The 19,057-nt window shown below is 43.3% G+C and overlaps 1 protein-coding gene across 2 annotated transcripts in view; it reads right to left on the bottom strand.

The window, feature by feature from the left end:
- TGFBR3 (transforming growth factor beta receptor 3) overlaps nucleotides 1–19,057 on the bottom strand; it is a 211,360-nt gene that overhangs the window by 112,972 nt on the left and 79,331 nt on the right. For both annotated transcript variants that reach the window (XM_047085878.1, XM_047085877.1), the window contains one exon: nucleotides 8,753–8,937. In XM_047085878.1, the coding sequence (XP_046941834.1) occupies nucleotides 8,753–8,937 (185 nt within the window). The remainder of the gene's footprint in view (nucleotides 1–8,752; nucleotides 8,938–19,057) is intronic.

Raw genomic sequence — 19,057 nt, 5'->3', positions numbered from 1 at the left:
GACTGTATGCCAGGCACACATGGCAGCCCTAAGTGCCATACAGCCATCTCTAAGCCTCAGTAAACTCTCTAAGGAATTGCTACTATCATCTGCATTTTACAGATGAGCAAATGGGGCTTAGAGAATGAAGTAACTCACCAAGAGGCACACGCCTGGGAAGTGACTGGGAGCTTGAGGTAAGACCAGGGAGGCAGGGTTCTTTAGAGACCTGACTGGAGCTCCACTGGAGAAGCCTGGAGGGAGTGTTGGGAGTCTTTCGCATGGAGGTGCGAATCCAGAGAATCCAGAGAATAGATGAGTGACCCAGGGACAACAGACAGGGTGTTAAAAAAAAAAAAAAAAGAAAAAAAAAAAAAAAAAGGCCAAAGACCATACTCCAGTCAAGAACCCCTGAGAAGGAACAAAGAGTTGGGAAAGAAACAGAAAAACAGATGGTAGGGAAGAAGGAGAACCAGGCTAAGGTAACATCCTGGAGCCCAGAGAGAGATGTCAGAAAAGGGGGTGCAGAAAAAGGAGTCGAGGAGGAGTAACAGTGGGGAAAGATGCTGGGGTAGAAAGTGCTCTGCCACAGAAATCAGGGCGTCTGCGTTCCAGTCCGGCACTGGCACCAACTTCTTGTCTGACAGTGAACAAGTCGTCACTTTACTCCCTGGCCCCGGTCTCCTCTGTACGGTAGTTAAGTCTAGACTGTCTCCAGGGCACCCCTCCAATCCCAGCATCCCATGAGTCGGTCTGAAGGGCATCATCAGAGATCAGCTCAGGAGAACAGAAGTCAGGCTGCAGAGGAAAGAAGGCAAAGACAGGACACACAGATGTTCACTCATTCAAGAGTGGGAGAGACAAGGATAAGAGAAACACAATAGCGTGGAGAGATGATCAGCAGCGCCACATTCACACCTGGCATCTTCAATGTGGAAGAAAGAAAAGTAAAATAATTAAAGTAATTAAAAGTAAAAATAAAATAAATAAAGTAAAATAATTAAATAATTTCTGTGCTCATTTTCACAGAAACACTCAGAAAACACAGTGGGGGAACGAATGAAAGGGATTTAAGAAACATTTCTGCAGAATTTGAGTAGTTAAATCAGAGATATTAGCAGTAAATTTCTTTTTACTCTCAAACAAAATGTCAAGATAGCAGATAAGCAATGAAAACAAGAAAGTACAAGTTAGAGATTTGGACACTGCACACACAAACTGGGCATTTGCCCAATCAGCACATCTGGGTCTCAGATTTGTAGACTTGCCTTGTACTTTGGTCTACTGCTTGTTAAAATACTCTCCAAAAAGTCCTAAAAGCAAAAAAATCCCATTTTCAAATGCAGAGGGGGCTCCTGTAAAAACATTTTCTAACAACATTTTTAGGAAATTAGAATTTTTTAAAAGTCAAGAGGAATTACCATGGCAACAACGGTATGGATCAGGGCTGTAATCCCAACCTCCATAAAGACAAACACCACACTGGTTGGAAAATGCTGCTGCAAAAATTTTAGAGGGGGTCCAGGCAGTCTCTTCTTCAGACTGGGGAAGAGGCAATCATGAAAGGTTTTTTTTAATCTGTCACCTCTCAAGCAGCAAAGAACTTAACCCGGCATTACCTCATGCTAAAATGGCAGAGACCAACCAGGCTCAGTCCCCCTGGTGGGGCAAGAAGGAGTGCTTTCGGAGGGCAATTTCACAGCATCTGGACGTTACTATGATAAATGACAGGGTTTAAGCAATGTGGCCAGCCAGCATCTTGGTAGGAATGCTGTAACTTTTTCGCTTGGTTTGTGTCCCAATTTGTTTGCTAACCCCTGATGTTTACTATTATCGCTCTGATTTCTGCTTTTACTTTTTTCTACACTTCCAAAACGGGGTTTCTGAAGAGTTCTTATTTCAGAGTTGGCTATAATTTCTGATTCAACATCTTGCCCCAACATGTTAGAAACCATCCTTCACTAGTGTGGCCCGTTCTAAACTGGCCTGCATTGTCCTCTGCTGAGCCAGCAGCCAGGTCTAGTTGCCTTGCTGTCCCCAACCCTGCTCCTAGCCTAGCACCTTCATAGTGCCCAGCAGGGTGTATTGAGTACCTCAGGCACCAGGGTGGCTCAGTCAGCTAAGCATCTGACTTTGGCTCAGGTCATGTCACGGTTCGTGGGTTAGAGCCCTGCATCAGGCTCCCTGCTGTCAGCATGGAGCCTGGAGCCTGCTTGGGATCCTCTGTCCTACCTCTCTTTGCCCCTCCCCCGCCTGTTCTTTCTCCCTCTCTCTCTCAAAAATAAATAAGTAAAAACTTAAAAAAAACTGTATTGAGTATCTTCAGGTGAAGGGGCAGCTCCCTTCAAATGATGTGACTGGCCTGTTTATTTAGAGCCTCCAATCCTGCATGGGAGTCAGATTCAGTTGTCTTTCAAATTAATGAAATAAGTTCCACAGCAGCACTCAAATGAATAGAGAAATGTGACCCTTGTTGTCAGTTTAACTTTCTGATATATCTGCTGTAGATCTGCACAAAATGGTCAGTTCAGAGGTAATCTCACCTAAAATGCTGGAGTGATTTCCAAAACAATCTCCATTTAAACAAACACCAGGCAGCATTTATACATGGAAGGTATTTGTTTAGTAACTAAATTTCACCAATATACAATGTCTGTGTGTGAGCGGTTTACTCTGACACTTGCTAAGCATATACTACATGTAAGATCTCTGAAACATTAACAGCCTTGAGTTTATTTGGATTTTTTCTGCACATACACAAGACGAGCACTGGCAAATCACTCATGAATAACTGCAGAGGAAAAAATGTCCCAGGCAGAGAAGGAATGTAGCTAGTATGCTACTGTTTTCGTGTTCATCTGATATTTTTGCTCCAACATAGGTAGTCTCCAAAAAGCCAGTCTTGTAATTTTGTATCCATTCTTTGGGTGGTGATGAGTAAAGGTAAGACACAGCCCATTCCACTCACCCCTGGGCTGCTCTGTCTGTACTTTAATAACTGAGGGGGAAGATGGGGCACCTGGCTGGCTTAGTCAGTTAAGTGTCCAACTTCGGCTCAGGTCATGATCCCACGGTTCATGGGTTCGAGCCCCACGTCGGGCTCTGTGCCTACAGCTCGGAGCCTGGAGCCGGCTTCAGATTCTGTTGTCTCCCTCTCTCTCTGCACCCCCCTGGCTCATTCTCTGTCTCTCTCTATCCCTCAAAAATAAATAAACGTTAAGAATTAAAAAAAAAAAAAATAACTGAGGGAGAAGAGAAATGTTGTTCACCTACTAACATTGTGGAAACAGAGACAAGACTATGTATAGATAGGTGAGTAGGTAGGTAGTAGTGATCTCCAAAATGTTTAATCCCTGAACTGCCAGATTCCTCAAAGTAAGCAAAAAAGATGTCAAATCAGAAGTCAAAGTCCATGGAATAAAGCTCGCCTATTTCATTCATAGCAGGAAGAGTCCTTTAATTTGTTCATTCTCCCTTATCACATGGTTCAAGCAAGTTTGGTCACAAGAAGTCATGGATGGAAGCAGAGGACAGGTGGGTTACTTTTGTGAAGGCAGCTGAAAGCCTTATGGGGGGAGGGAGGGAAGGAAATAATCAACAATGAAGGACAGATGGGAGGTGGCCTTTGGTATGGCCATTAATGGCCACGTAGAGTGCAAGGGATCCTCAGTTTCCTGCATTTTAGAATTACTAATGTATGATGTGATAATCTTCTAAATGAGAGAGGAAAAAAGACAGCAAGAGACCAACCTTAATACTGCCCCAAAGCCACAAGAAGGGAATGAAAAGGGACTGGGGACACTGGAATGAGCTGTCACAAGCCTATGCAGGAAACCCAAACCCTGAGTAGGAGATCAGCTGGCTCACCTAACAGGTGGAGCCAGAGTGGTCAGCAGGTTTCATATCCGGGAACAAGGTAAGAGCTGAAGGTAGAAGGGAAGTGGATGGGAAGAGTGGGGAAAGCCTGTGCTAGAAGAGTCCAACCGACCCAGCGTCCACTGCCTCCCTAAGCCTTGCTCCTTTCTCTGGTGACAATGAGGACAGGCAGAAATAATACAAGTGCCAGGGAGGTGGCCAGCCCCCAGCAGGCACTTCACCACCACCATCACCATGGTCGTCGCTGTTACTGTAACTCAGTGGGCATGGGAACTGTTAAGAAGCAAGCAGAACAGTTAGCATTTCAGAGAGATGTGCTTACTTGCTTCTCTTTCTCCCAATTGTGGTCTTTCCTGCCCTCAAAAGGAAGCGGGGGGGGGGGGGCACCTGAGTGGCTCAGTCGGTTAAGCATCTGACTTAGGCTCATGTCATGACCTCACGGTTCTTGAGTTCCAGCCCCCTGTCGGGCTCTGTGCTGACACCTTAGAGCCTGGAGCCTGATACGGATTCTTTGTCTCCCCCTCTCTCTGCCCCTCCCCTGCTCACACTCCGTCTCTCTCTCTCTCAAAACTAAATAAACATCAAAAAAAAATTTTTTTAAAAAGCAGGGAAGGAACAACTTTATGCCACAGTCCTCGAGAAGGTACAAAGTAAAAGTGATTTGCAGCCACATGTGTGATTAACCACACATCCCATTTGGCCCCGCCTGCCAAGACGTGTGGATCCAAATTTCATACTCAACCATACCAAACACACTAACCCATAGAGCCAACAACTATGCTTTTCTTTTTGCTTTGTCCTCATCCTGCATTTCTGCTTACACTGTTGAGATGTCTACTGTAAGCCTATCCCAAATCCTTTCTTTGGAATGAAGCAGAGAATAAGCAAATACATGAAAGTATGAACGGTTCTGAACTTTCTGAGGGATAAAGTTATTAAACCTGGTCCCTTTCCCATGACAATGAGCCTTCCAGATCTTTCCTCCATACAACCAGTTATTGGAATAGACATTAAGAGTTACTGCTTTAATGTCAAGACAAATATATAAATTTAAACACCATGTCTTTTATATACGTAGGTAACGCTAACTAGGGGCTTGGTCTCAGCAGCTTTTCATAGTAAACAGGCAATTAGGTAAGTCGGAAATAGAAAAGACACATGGCCACATAAAAGCAGGTCACAATAAAAATTAGATAGGAAACAAAATTGTTGCCATTCCAGCAACTAATGAAAGTACGTTACTGTAAGCAAGCCTCTGGTGGTGCTATAACCCTTCTCAGGAATCAGGAAACACCCCAAGGGCCCAAACTCTGACAGGGGGACGGGTACGTTTTAGAAGGCAAAGAGTGAGAGCTGGTTTTCACAGGATGAAAATGATGACACCGGTGTCTGCTTATTCCTAAAGACAAAACTGATCTCTCTGGGCTGTTTACTGTCTTCTGCCCTTCTCTGTCGCCAGAGTCTTTTTCAAGTTTCCTGTTCACTTCCAGGCCTGTTGTTTCCAAAACCAATGATTACAAATGAGAGGTGTGGTCTCAGATGAAAAATACAATTATAGGTCTCTGCACTGTCCTGAGGAGAACCCAGCAGGGAGGCCAGCGGCAAAGCAGTGCTTTGCTACAGAAGGCTTTGTATACATTATTGTCACAAGCGAGTTTCTGACACAAATTCTCTGCTGGCCTCTAAAACTGTTTCTCTGACTTAAGCATAACTATTTCCCCAAATCTTGTCAACCTGCTGCAGTTATTACTTCCAGGTGTAGGGCTCTGTCACCTCCTTCACACAGGAATAGCAGCAGCCTCTCTTCAGCTGAAGAACCTTAAGATGCCTAGGAGGTAGGAATTTAGCAAAATGTCAGAGAAGGGTGGATTTATAATAGATCTTAGTGTTGATCCTGCACCAATAACAAGCTATGGGAAAGAGCTGATTTAGTAATTTAAGGGGGAAATGGTGAAAAACAACTACCTTGGTCATCAGAGTCAAGGTCAGTTATACCTTGGAGCTAGCATGGCACTCTTTTTGCTAATTTATACATAAGGGCATCATTTCACTTTGACGAGTATTTGCCTTCACTGGTCAGTAGAGACGTGCACAAAGGCTACCTCTGGTCCTTCCTCTCTTACTCCAAAAATGGATCAGCCGTGATTTTTAGCACAGACCACATGATATCTATAAAAACCAAGTTATCCAGTGAGAAGAGAATTAGGTGACCTCAGGTTGGGGTAGTAAGCAATCTTGGTTTAAAAAAAGTTCACCCATTTAAAATGCAACCCAACCATTTTTAGTATATTCACATTTATCAGTGGTGTTTAGTATATTCATATGCAGTCGGGGAACCATCACCACCACTTAATTTTGGAACATTTCTGTCCCTCCAAAAGAAACCTGGTACTCATTAGCCATCAACCCCCATTTCTCTCTTTTGCCCTTCAGCTCATAGCAACCACTAATTTACTTTTCGTTTCTATAAATCTATTATGGACATTTCATATAAATGGATTCACGGAATATGTGTCTGTCTTGTCTTCTTTCACTTAGCATCATGTCTTCAAGGTTCACCCACATGGCAGCACACAGCAGCACTTCATTCCTTTTTATGAGTAACACTTCATCGGGTGGATAGACCACATTTTATTTATCCATTCACCAGTAGATGGACATGCAGGTTGTTTCCACTCTTTCATATGAATGACACTGCCATCAACATTTGTGGACAAGTTTTTGTGTGGGCATACGTTATCATGTCTTTTGGGTAAATACTTAGAGAAGTGGAACTGCGGGGACATGTAGTTCAAATGATTTCAAAAACTGCGTGGCTGCACAGTCATACATGGAGAAGATGAGAGATTTAATATTTACTATCTCTCCACCCCCATTTTGCCATCATTCTTTCATTCTCTCATGGCCCAACCACTCTGATGTTGTACTCTACACTCACATCTGTACATAAAATACTCCAACGTCTGAGAGCAACTCAGTGCCAGATAGAATTTCCAAAGATCACATATCCCAAAATCTTGTTTTCAAAAAGGAATGAATTGCAACCATCTAATTCCTAAAAAGTCCCCAAAGAAAGAAAGGATGTAATTTCCCTCAGTTGCCTCATCTCAAAAATATCTTCAAATCACTAACCCCAAGTCATACATATACATGTACTATATGAATACTGAAGAAAGGAGAGTAATGTTTAGGTTTTTAAACAAATTTTTGAGACTATCCCCTACAGACCCCATTTCTTTACTCCCTCACTGAACACACTACGTCCCTGGATGCCAGCTAGTTTTATGTACCCTCAGAGTATGTATGTCAGAGAAGGGTGGATTTATAATAGATCTCAGAGTTGATCCTGCACCAATAACAAGCCGGGGGAAAGAGCTGATTTAGTAATTTACTGCCATGAACATTTTAATCTAACGTAGTAAATGCAAGTGTGGAGAAATCTGCTATCATTCCTGGAGGTGTTTTTCTTTTACTTCAATCGTCTTATTGGAATCTATTTTCAGAGTCAACAACAGTACTGCACAATTTAACATCCAGAATTTCTGCTGTTGCTGCTTCTGTAATAGCTCAAACTTTCTTTTCTTTCTTAGTTCCTCTGAGAGAGCACATATAAAATGAGTAATTATTGCTGCTAAAGAATTGCTGGAGTCAGCAACGCTTCACAGGAACTGCATTTCCTCCTCCTCCTTTCCCTCCCACCACAAATCTCCCCCATAAGTTAAGAATTAAAGACACATTGCTAGGATAAAGAAATCTGACCTGAAATATGTGTTGCAGCAACAATGGCAAGCAACCAAGTGTATTAACAATAATTTCCAGGGTAGCTGAAAAGGTTTGATTTGTCTTTGAAATGAGCCAACTCTGCACACTTTCATGAGATGAAAATCAGTTTGCTTTTCCTTCTGGACACCTCACCTCTCTCCTATTCCTACTCCCCACAAAAGGCAGAGTGGTTGAGACACATAAACAAATAATTCTGGAAATGAATTTCCTTGACCAGGAGAAAACGCAAAGACAAATTCCATTCTGCATTAGTTTCCCTACACTTTGCTGTGATCAGGATTTACTATGATTTCTCTCTCCCTGGAGGGATAATACCTGATTGATAACATTTCTGACACACAGAAGCTTAAAAAAAGAAAGAATGGCAACTGTGTGTTATATTCCAGTATGACGACCATTACCCACAAACTAGGTCATTTCTGAGCCACAGGAAAGAGGAGGCCATTTTTCTTTTAAAGTGATGACCTTGTGTGAGTGAGTTACTTCTGCACCTGTCACCTGTAAAAGGAGGATAATAATAGGACTTATGGGCTAAGTGTATGAGTGCTTCAAATAGCACTGAGGACAGATGAAATACTGAGTCACTATGAGCTTGGCTCGTCACCATCACCTAGACCAGCACTATCTTCAAGAAGCTGCCTAGATAGTGTAAGGAGCTATCCTCCAGCACTCTTCATTCAGGTACAAAGTACCACCATCTTTATTTCAGAGAGTTCTCCAATTTCCACCGACTCATCCTGCAGGGGCAGCAGGTTCATAAGACAAAGGAAAGAAATGAGAAACACAGGGACACAGGAGGAGATGAGAAAGACATCTTACAATTACAGAAAAATGGCACCTTATTTTATTTTTTGACAGCCATGTTTAAAAGACGAAATTCTTAAGAACATTCTTTCCAATAGGGGTAGCCAGGAAAGTTACAAGGCTGAAAAATCTCTCCAGAATGATGTCCTAGACTTGCCCAGTCTAGAGAGCAATCTGCGTACACTGTGTCCCCTCCTCCCCACTTATATTCACACACGAGCATCCTTGCTAAACCCGGAATGGAAAAACAAGAGAAGTGTCTTTACAAACTCAGAGGGGCAGTGAGTAGAAAGCTGGTGCCTACGCCTACCTCTCTCTGAGGCTGGTCAGGTCCTGGGTCAGCAGCGCGGAGGTTCAGGACGTGCACCTCCTGTGGCAGCCCCGTCGTGCCTCTGCTGGCACACCCCGACAAGACAGTGAAGCTCTCCATTAACGCCTGGACAGGATGAGAGGCGTTGACAGGCGACACTTCACACTGGGTCCCGGGCTCTGGATCTGCAGAAAGAATCATAAACACAAACCCCTCAGAAACAGCAATTAACTGTGCTACAGTTAAATTAATTAGTCTGGATGATCAAGCCACTGCCAACCTTTAGGAACCTTTCCAGGTAAGTTCTTTCCAGAACTGAATGGCAAAAAAGCTTAACCTATTCTAAAACCCCCATCTCTTGAATTCCTTTCAGATGATTTTGATGTGTATTTGATTATTTAAATTCCCTTTTAGATACACAAGTCACGAATGTATTCCTCTGGATGGAAGGAACCTCCCGTTTGACATCTGTGTTCAATTCCTTCCTCTCGTAGAAGAAAACCAGAAGTAAATGGAATAAATTGCCTAAAGCCCAATAACAGTATGCATAAATAACATTAAACACCTAAAATTGCACCAAAAAAGTATAAGATACAGTCTCAACTTTTTAAGCACTTCCCCCTTCTTAGAGCAAAACAAACTTAAGAACAATACAAAGCAAGATATAATGAGCAGGGCTAATTGGGGCCAGCGTTGTATGGCAAAATTTGGACCAGAGGTCAGAAAAATCCTCCCAAGAGAGGGCAAAGCATATGAGTAGAGCTTCAAATAGGAAAAGTAGAATCCTGGAAATACTCGGCTCCCGCCTCCTGATTCTCCCTTCCTCTAATCATCAAAACTTAAATCCTAACATCCATTCCTGCCCAGCTCTACCTTCTGTGATTCTCATCACCTCTGTCTCTAGACAACTGCAGATCTTCCTAAAAGGTGACTCTGGTCTCCAGCTCTCCAAGTCACCTTCCATGCAAGCACCACCCACGTTACCCAGGGTGCTCAATGGGATGGTTATTCCCAATATGAATGCCTGCCCCTCCCATCTCTGTGGGCATGTCTGGTCCCTTAAGGACTTCTGGCCTATGAAGAAAGCCCAAGCTCCTCCACCAGGCACACAAGGCCTTTCTTGATCAGTCCCCTCCTCTCTCTCCAGCCTCACCCCAACCTACTCCAGCAACCCCAACTGGCTGAAAGTTCTCCAAAGATACCATGATGTTTCTTAACTCCATGCCTTTATTCAAGTTTTTTTCTTTTACCCAAATTCCTCTTCCACTCGAACTCTGTCCCCACAACAAACACCCCAAGCTGAGGGAGGTACTCTTCCTCCATCCTCTCATAATTTCTTTGCCCATCTCTGAGGTTTCATTGTCTACACTGTAACCACCAGTGTATACACATCTGTCCCTGCTAGTACAGTATGACCTCCCGGACTGTGGGTTACTCATCTTTGTGTCCCCAGCACCGATCACAGCATCTGGCATGTAGAAGATGCTCAAAAAATATTTGTGAAGGGAATCACTGGGCTTACAAACAACAACAACAACAACAACAACAACAACTGCCTCCTCCCTGACTGTTGATTGAGGCACCATTCTAGAGACTTGGATTCGGCTGTAAGGAGGTAATATGGGCAAAAGTGATGTGAGGTACTACTTGGGCCTCATTGCACACTGGCTGGGTTGACAGAAAGAGACATCTAAGAAAGAGGAACCCATAATATACCTCTGCAAGCTTGGTGTTGTCTCCACTGGATACGTGGGGAGACTGAGACTTGATCATATAGTGTCCACTAAACCGCAGCCTTCCAAGTGGAACCTGATAAAAGACTTAAACTCACTCCCAACGAGTTCTTCCTGACTTATACATAGTAAAAGTACTCTCCAGGATTACAGACCCAGTGCAAAATTAAAATGCAAATGTCATTCAGAACCAGGCAATCCTGCACCCCCACTGCTATACTATAAGCAGACACCCTGCCTAGTGTGCCAAGTCTATTTCAGAACTCATGGAAATTGTCTAGGTTGATAATAGTTATCTGGTCTGAAATGAAGTATGTACCTTCTCAAATAATCACTGCTGCTCTCTGTACTGCTGCACTGTGCCCAGCTGCTTTCTGAGAAATAGCGGTGGTGAAGGAAGATGTCACAGTGGCAAAGGCAGCAGGTACGGGACATAGGAGTCCCAGAAGTCCCCATGTAGGGCAAACAGTATGAGCAGTTGCTCCCCCTACTGTTTCCCCTCCTGTCCTCACCAACTGCAGAGGGGTGTCTGGTATATCTCACACCCCAAAGCTCCAGAGTCTCCTACTACTTCCTACTCAACTCTGGGGAACTGGTTTCACAGCCTCCTGCCATGAGTTTTCCATTATCATAAATTGAGCACATACAAAAATGCTTTTCAGGGTAGAGGGATGGGTTAAATAGGTGATGGGGATTAATGAATGCACTTGTTGTGATCATCACCAGGTGCTGTATGGAAGTGTTGAATCACTATATTGTATACGTGAAACTAATATTACACTGCATGTTAACTAACTGGAATTTAAATAAAAACTGAAAACAGAGCACCCGGCTGGTTCAGTCAGTAGAGCATCCGACTCTTGATCTTGGGGTCATGAGGTTGAGCCCCATGATGGGTGTAGAGATTATAGAGAAAAACTTAAAAAAAAAAAAAAAAAAAGCTCTTCAGCACCACTTTTGTATGTATGTGCAAAGCTCCAAATGGCCTGTGGTTCCACCCAAAACATGTCTGCAATCTGCTTGACTTGCCCTCCTCCTTACAATGCCACCATCACCTGTCAGGATCTCCCTTAAATCACCACACTAGGGCTAGAAAAAAAACTCACTGGCAATAAATCAGAGGATAAAGTCTTTCCTAAAGATTGCTAAGGACAAGCAATCCTCACCTTAGAATCTATGGTTTTTATCTTGCCAGAGTCAGGGCAGGGAAGATCCCACTTAATGGGCTATAGTTCCAGCCATGTGTTATAGGAGTCAGTCCAAGGTCAAAGAAAAAAGCAACGCACAGGGCACACTATGATCAACTGACTGGATAGATGCACTTCAAAGACCCACTGGGGTCAATGATTAAACACACGCCATATAGAGCATCTTTGACCATCAAATATACCAGAGTGGTAGTTGGTTTTTGAGATCCCTTAATGAATTTTTTTCCTCTAAGTTAAAAAAAAAAAAAAAAGCTACAAGTATGATTAAGCTATCCGTAAAGCCAAAAAGCAAGAAAGAAAAGAAATTAGGAATTATGTACCCTTATCTTCCAAAAGTATATAAGAAATGGTGGCTTCGGGGCGCCTGGGTGGCGCAGTCGGTTAAGCGTCCGACTTCAGCCAGGTCACGATCTCGCGGTCCGTGAGTTCGAGCCCCGCGTCGGGCTCTGGGCTGATGGCTCAGAGCCTGGAGCCTGTTTCCGATTCTGTGTCTCCCTCTCTCTCTGCCCCTCCCCCGTTCGTGCTCTGTCTCTCTCTGTCCCAAAAATAAATAAACGTTGAAAAAAAATTAAAAAAAAAAAAAAAAGAAATGGTGGCTTCAACAATTCAACACACAATGTCAGTCTGGGGTAGTAAAAAAAACATAATAATAAATTGCTCCTATTTATTAAGTGCTCACTATAGGCTGGGCAGTTCTGGGTTTGTATAACCTTGAACACCATCATAATAAAGTGGTAGTATCCCTATTTTAAAGAAAAAGAGAATACATTTAATGCACTTAAGTAACAGTTGTAAGGTCACCCAAGGAGTGACACTCACACCTACCTCTGGGGCTCACATCTCTGTATGGTGAAATTTTTCATAAAAACATATTGGATCTAGATGGGTTCACTGGCAAATTCTACCAAACGTTTAATGAAGAAGTTACACCAATTCTCTAGAAGAAGCAGCAGAGGGAATCTCTGCTTCTCTCTTTCAGTAGAAGCAGAGGGAATGCTTCCTAAGTCATTCTGTGAGGTCAGTGTTACCCTAATACCAAAACCAGGCAAATATATCTCAAGACAAGAAAAAGACTAGGGGTGCCTGGGTGGCTCAGTCGGTTAGGCATCCAACTTTGGCTCAGGTCATGATCTCATGGCTTGTGAGTTCGAGCCCCACGTCAGGCTCTGTGCTGACAGCTCGGAGCCTGGAGACCGCTTCAGATTCTGTGTCTGTCTCCCTCTGCCCCTCCCCCGCTCATGTCCTGTATCTCTCTGTCTCTCAAAAATAAATAAACATTTAAAAAATTAAAAAAAAAGAAAAGACCAATATCTCTCATGAACACAGATGCAAATATCCTCAACAAAATATAAGCAAACCAAATCCAACAATGTAAAAAAGAAATGCATGCCACAACCAAGTGGGATTCAACCCAGATCCATAATGTCTGAAAATCAATTGATGTAATCCATCTTACCAACTGGCTAAAGAAGAAAAATCATATTATCCTATCAACAGATGTAGAAAAAGCATTTGACAAAATCTAACAGTCACTCATGATAAAAACTCGGAGCAAACTAATAGATAGGAACTTCCTCAAGTGGATAAAGAGCATGTAAAAAAAAAAAAAAACAACAACACCAAAAACCTATAGCTAACATCATATTTAATGGAGAGAAACTAGAAGCTTTCTCATTAACATCAGGAATAAGGCAAGGATGTCCCTTATCACCACTCCTTTTCAATATTGTACTGGAAGTCCTAGCTAATGTTTGTAGCTAGGTATGGCCATGTGACAAAATTCTGGCTAAGAAGATATAACCAAAGGTGACACATGCAATTTCCAAGAGATTTCTTTTGAAGGGAAGTTGTGTTCTTCAGCCCTTTCCTCCTTCCTGTGGGCAGGAAGACAGATGTGATGAGTAGGGCCAGAGCAACCATCTTGGGCCATAAAATGGAAACAACATGCTGAGTGGGGCAAAGCAATAAGACAGAAGTTGCCTAGGTTCTTGATGAAGATGGAGCTACTGGATCAGCTTTGGACTACTTCTTTTTATATGGAACACATGTAATTTTTTTCAAGCCAATATCATTTTGAGTTTTCTGACACGTGCAGCTTAATCTACCTTTATTTTATTTCATCAAAAATGCTAACCTTCTTCCCACCAGAGACTCCATATACAAGGTATCCTCCAGGAAGACTTTCCCACCATTCCTGTTCCTCTGCCCTGCCATGGGGTGGCAAATTCTTACTCATTCTTCTGATCTTTCAAGAAAGCTTCTCTTACTTCTCTTACATTAGAGAATACATTTTTAAATACTCACATGGTACTCTTCATTTCTCTTCACTGCACTTCATGTGGTTATACTTATATAATCATTTGTCCAATGATTTGTTTAATGTCTACATATACCCAAAGACTGCAAACATCACAGAAGAACGGAGCCCTATTATTCTGATTATTGCTGTATCCTTTATCCCAGCATAACGTCTGGCATACAGTACATACTCAAATATTAATGACGGAAGGCGGTGGGAGAGGAAAGGGAAAGAACCACAAGATGCTCAAAGGATGTCATACAGAGGTGTCTGGGTGGCTCAGTCGGTTAAGCGCCCGACTTCAGCTCAGGTCATGATCTCGCGGTTTGTGAGTTCGAGCCCCACACCAGGCTCTGTGCTGACAGCTCAGAGCCTGGAGCCTGCTTTGGATTCTATGTCTCCCTGTCTCTCTGCCCCTCCTGCTCGTACTGTGTGTGTGTGTGTGTGTGTCTCAAAAATAAATAAACATTTAAAAAAAGGATTTCATACAAATAGGAGACTCTATCCTAGAATTCTTCCTTTCACTCTTTACCTAGTAGATAAAACTTCCATCTTATAATAAGGGAGTTGGGGGGAGGGGTGGTGGAATCAATCATGATACAAAGGAGGTGGCATTTTTGGTTGCTAAGAATCAAGTCCCGGCTGGGACTTCCCCACCCTCAAATGTCACAGCAGGCAGGAAACACAAACTTGTTTTTGTGTTCTCCAGGTGGCACAATGCTCCCCTCTGCCATCAGCAAGCCTCCAGCCTCCTGCCACCTCTGGTCAGGTGCAGGCTTTCCTGCCCCTCTCCTGAAACCAGAGCAAGCCTCTAGGAACTGGCCTCAAAGCAGCTTCTACTGCATCTGCTCACACAAGGCCAGAGCCACATCCAGAGGGAAGCTTCCACCTAGGAAGAGTGTGACCCACCCCCAGGCTCTACTACACAAGCCTAAGCTAGCAAGGCGGCCACCAAGGGGCCCAAGTGCAGCACCTCATAGCCACAAAGGCTTGGAAACTAGGAAAACATGTTCTGAAACCCTATCTGACTCATCTGCTCACTTCTGTGGTGACCTGTGAGCTGAGGAACTGCTCACACAGGCTCTCACTGACAGCATCGGAAGGCTGGGAGTTTCTCTTGTGGCCACCACTGGAAACCCACAGCCCTTCCTTCCCTGAGCTATCTCTTCCCCCAAGTCATGAGGCAAATGAGTGGCGTGCTCCGTGATGATGCCAATCAGCACAGCAAAAGCAACTTTACCACCGTAAGGGTCAGGCAGGGCATAAGTGATACGGAAAGAAATGCTGGCTAAAGGCAACAATATCATAAATGCACATTCCTGTTCACCTTGCACCAATGTTAACAGTCAGAAGGCATTTTACTAAAAAAAAAAAAAAAAAAAAAAAAAAAAGAACATTGTACAGATTCTTTATCTGAGGCCTCACAGAAACTCTCTAATGTGGACAGAACAGATATAATTGCCACTATCACATGTTGCAAGCCACAAAACTGGGTGCATACTTCGACGGACTGCTTCTTAATAGTAATGTACATACAGGTCCACCTCCAGAGACATTTCCCACTGTTGCCTCCCCATCTAGATATTTCTTTTTATTCCAGGCATCTAGTATCTGCCCCATCCAGGATTCTTTGCGGGTAATTCTCAAAGTCTAACTTTCCCTTGGTCTGATAGCGTGAGCTGAGTTTATCCTTCTCTGCTGGCTACACAAGCAATCTGATCTCCCCCAAATCCTGCTGGGTGTTGTGTTTTGTTTGACTTGTCCTCTTTCCTACCCTGAAGTCAGACTGTGTTTTTCCTTCTCAATACACCCTCCTCAGCCACCAGGACAGACCCATGGCCCCAGTTCACTCACAAGATGCTACTTCTCTTGACTAAAAACATTCACTGACCTGAAGACAGCACAGATTCAAGTAAGCCCTGTGGAGAGAAGCTCACCAGGTGGCCCAGACCAAGTGGCCTCCTTCACAAAGCAGAGCCCTGTGTTCAGCAGCTGGGCCACCTGGGGCAACACTGTGGAGCATATGGTGACACACTAGGCCTCCACCTCCTGTGATAAGCCAGGGTTTAATTCCTCATGTATACGGCTATCATGCACCTTCTCTGGGCCACACACTATGCACATATTGTTTCTAATCCTCATTGCAGCACTGTAAAGGTACTGTTAAAACTCCCATTTTAGAGTGGTGGAAACGGGGACCCCTAGAGGCTAAGTAACTTGCCAAAGGTCACACACCACCAGTAGAGGGCAGGGTGGGATTCGAACCCAGTCTCTCAGCCTCCAGGTCTAAGCTTTTCCCACGGATAGTCACCGCTGGCTTCTAACCTGCATTTTCCTGTCCTTCACCTCAGTGTTTGATGAACAAGCAGACTTATTGGCCAAACCTACACATTAACTCATGTTTGATAAAACAGACTGATTAGTTCGCACTTGCAAACTTTTAGTTAATTTAAAAGATTTCATAAACTCAATGAGAAAGCACAAACTTATTTCTCATTTTACCAAATGTCGTCTTCCTCTTTTTCACTCATGTTTGCTTATCTGCACACATGGGAAATGTTCCTAAGATCTGGCTATAACATCAATGTCTAAATTCCCAGTTCCACTTAAAGAAAAAAATGCAAATGGACTCACCCTTTCATTATGTCCTTTAGCTACAACACAGCATTCCAATCTCTGTTACAGAACCCCCACATCCACGCTGGCTGCAGGCCAGCCCTAAGGCTTGACAGAATGCAGACGAAGCATCTGGGAACAGATGCATTTGCTGCACACACTTTAAATTTAATCTGTCCCCAAAGAAATTATTATCACACCTCATGCAACAGAGAGTAAAACATTGGGGGTGGGGGAGTTATTGTTTGGGGGGAGGTGCAATAAGTAATTTTCACATTTAATAAATGTGATCCTTAAGCATTTTAAATACCAATGCATACCAAGTTGACACAAACATCTGGTACCTATTGCACATAATTTCCAGCACACTGATTCCCCATATCACCCAGGGTACTAATGAGGAGCGTGTGTTCAGCTGCAATAAAAAGTGGTAAAGATGCAGAGGGAATGGAGGGGTAACATTATAGCCTGGGACCAAGACATTGCAGTGGGGAGATTTTATTCCAACAACACCATTGGCTAATAAGGGTTTCTGTTATTGTCCCACAGGGAATTCTGCAATGCTGTCAGCTGTGAAGAGGGACAAACTCCCATAGACTGTGCGCCTGGGCACTGCAGGATCTATTCTGCCCCTGAGCTGAAAATTCCTTCAACCCCCAATGGGATGCGAAAATCTGTAGGAAAGGGCACCCAAGATGATTTCTCAGCAGTAGCACAGCCGGGCTCTAAGTGAGCTTCATGCAAGGGAATGTGACATATTCTAGGATAGGATGCAAAACAAAGCTCCAGGAAAAAACACCTGGAAGGCCTGAGCTCAAGAGTGCCTGCTGTGTACACAGCATAGGCTGGTGTTTATACCATCTCAAATTACAACTCATTGAGCTACAACCCTTTGGGGATGGAGCTGTGGAATGTACCACCATTAAGATCCAAAGGGGGCCCTTCTACCAAAGTCCCCCCTAGGCTTTTCAACAATAAAACTTGAGTTAAGGCTAAAATTTATCCTTAGTAGAAAAAGACAAGCAGAAGAGTTTCTAGTGGCCTAAAACCTGTAATCTGTATTTCTCAGGAAAAAACAGCCAGATTTTTCTATAGTACAACTCCTTAGGCATGTCTTATCATAGTTTATTTCATCCCCCAAGTGAGTATGTAAATCCAGACCTTCCACTGGACCAACTAGCCCTCTTCCAAGAAGTCAACTGCCAACTGGGTCAAAAGCCAATGCTTATTTGTATACTGTTGTGTTCAAATCATGGTGCAACCATGTTGAAGAATTTCCCATGTTCAAGTTTGTTTTTACAAGTCCGAAAAGAAACAAAAGGCAGGGTACCTTTAAGAATTTAAATTCTGGGGGCACCTGGGTGTCAGTGGGTTAAGTGACCGACCTCAGCTCAAGTCATGATCTCACGGTTCTCCCGTAGCTTCAAGCCCTGCATCAGGCTCTGTGCTGACAGCTCAGGGCCTGGAGCCTGCTTCTGATTCTGTCTCCCTCTCTCTCTGCCCCTCCCCCGCTTGCACTCTGTCTCTCTGTCTCTCTGTCTCTCTCTCTCAAATAAATAAAACATTAAAAAAAAAAAGAGTTTAAATTCTCAAAGTGTTGGGAAGTGCCTGGTTATAAAGGGCACACACTTTTCCATTTGAGCAAGATACCACTATACAACCAACAAATATCAGAAGGGATTCATGCAGTTCTGGGAGGCAGTGGGATTGTTTCGTGTTTTTTATAATCTGAAGAGAACAGGTAGCTGATGAAGTATGTTCCAGAAGTCACCACTAGGCATAGCAAGAGAAGGGTCCCCATATTAGAGCCAACTGGACCAGGAAATGTGAGAGCTATTTTAAATCCAGATCTGCTGCTTACCAGTTATGGGACCCTGTCTTGAAGTTTCCCATAATCTCTCTTTCTCTTACTTTATGAGAGGCTCGTATATCATGAGACACGATACATGCCAATGCTTTACAAATTTCAAGTACTATTAGAGACATAAAGTCCCTTGAGGGGAGGAGGAGAAGTAAATGAATGAAAATATTTTCTCCATTGAAAAAATGTTTTCTTTCTGAGCTTTTAGAATGATTAATAAAATATCTAAGATAAGATGTTCTTATACTACTCCCTAGCCACTTCTCCCCCAAAATTACTTCTAAGAATTGCAGTGGAAAGATTTAAAATAAAGCTGTGCAGTATTGGAGTAAAAATTCCTGTTCTCTGAGCAAATTCCGGAAGTATAATTCCCAAAGGTGAGAACAGTCCATTTTTCTACCTCTAGGGAATTTCTAAAATCCAGAGAGTAATCTGGCATCACCTTGGCTGACTTTCTTGTTGTTTACTTTTGATCTGTAAGATGGTACATCTATTCCTGTTCTGACACGATCTAAAGGAAGCCAGGAATAAAGAGGACACTAACTCCCCTTTGGTATTCATTTATGGGGAAAGTAGAATTTATGGGAT

Source organism: Lynx rufus, unplaced genomic scaffold (genome assembly GCF_022079265.1).
Source record: "Lynx rufus isolate CCGP_SWC_20201006 ecotype Redwood Valley unplaced genomic scaffold, mLynRuf1.p SCAF_2, whole genome shotgun sequence".
Classification (NCBI taxonomy): Eukaryota; Metazoa; Chordata; class Mammalia; order Carnivora; family Felidae; genus Lynx; species Lynx rufus.
The sequence above is the reverse complement of the archived record's forward strand: the minus strand, read 5'-3'. Positions and strand labels throughout refer to the sequence as shown.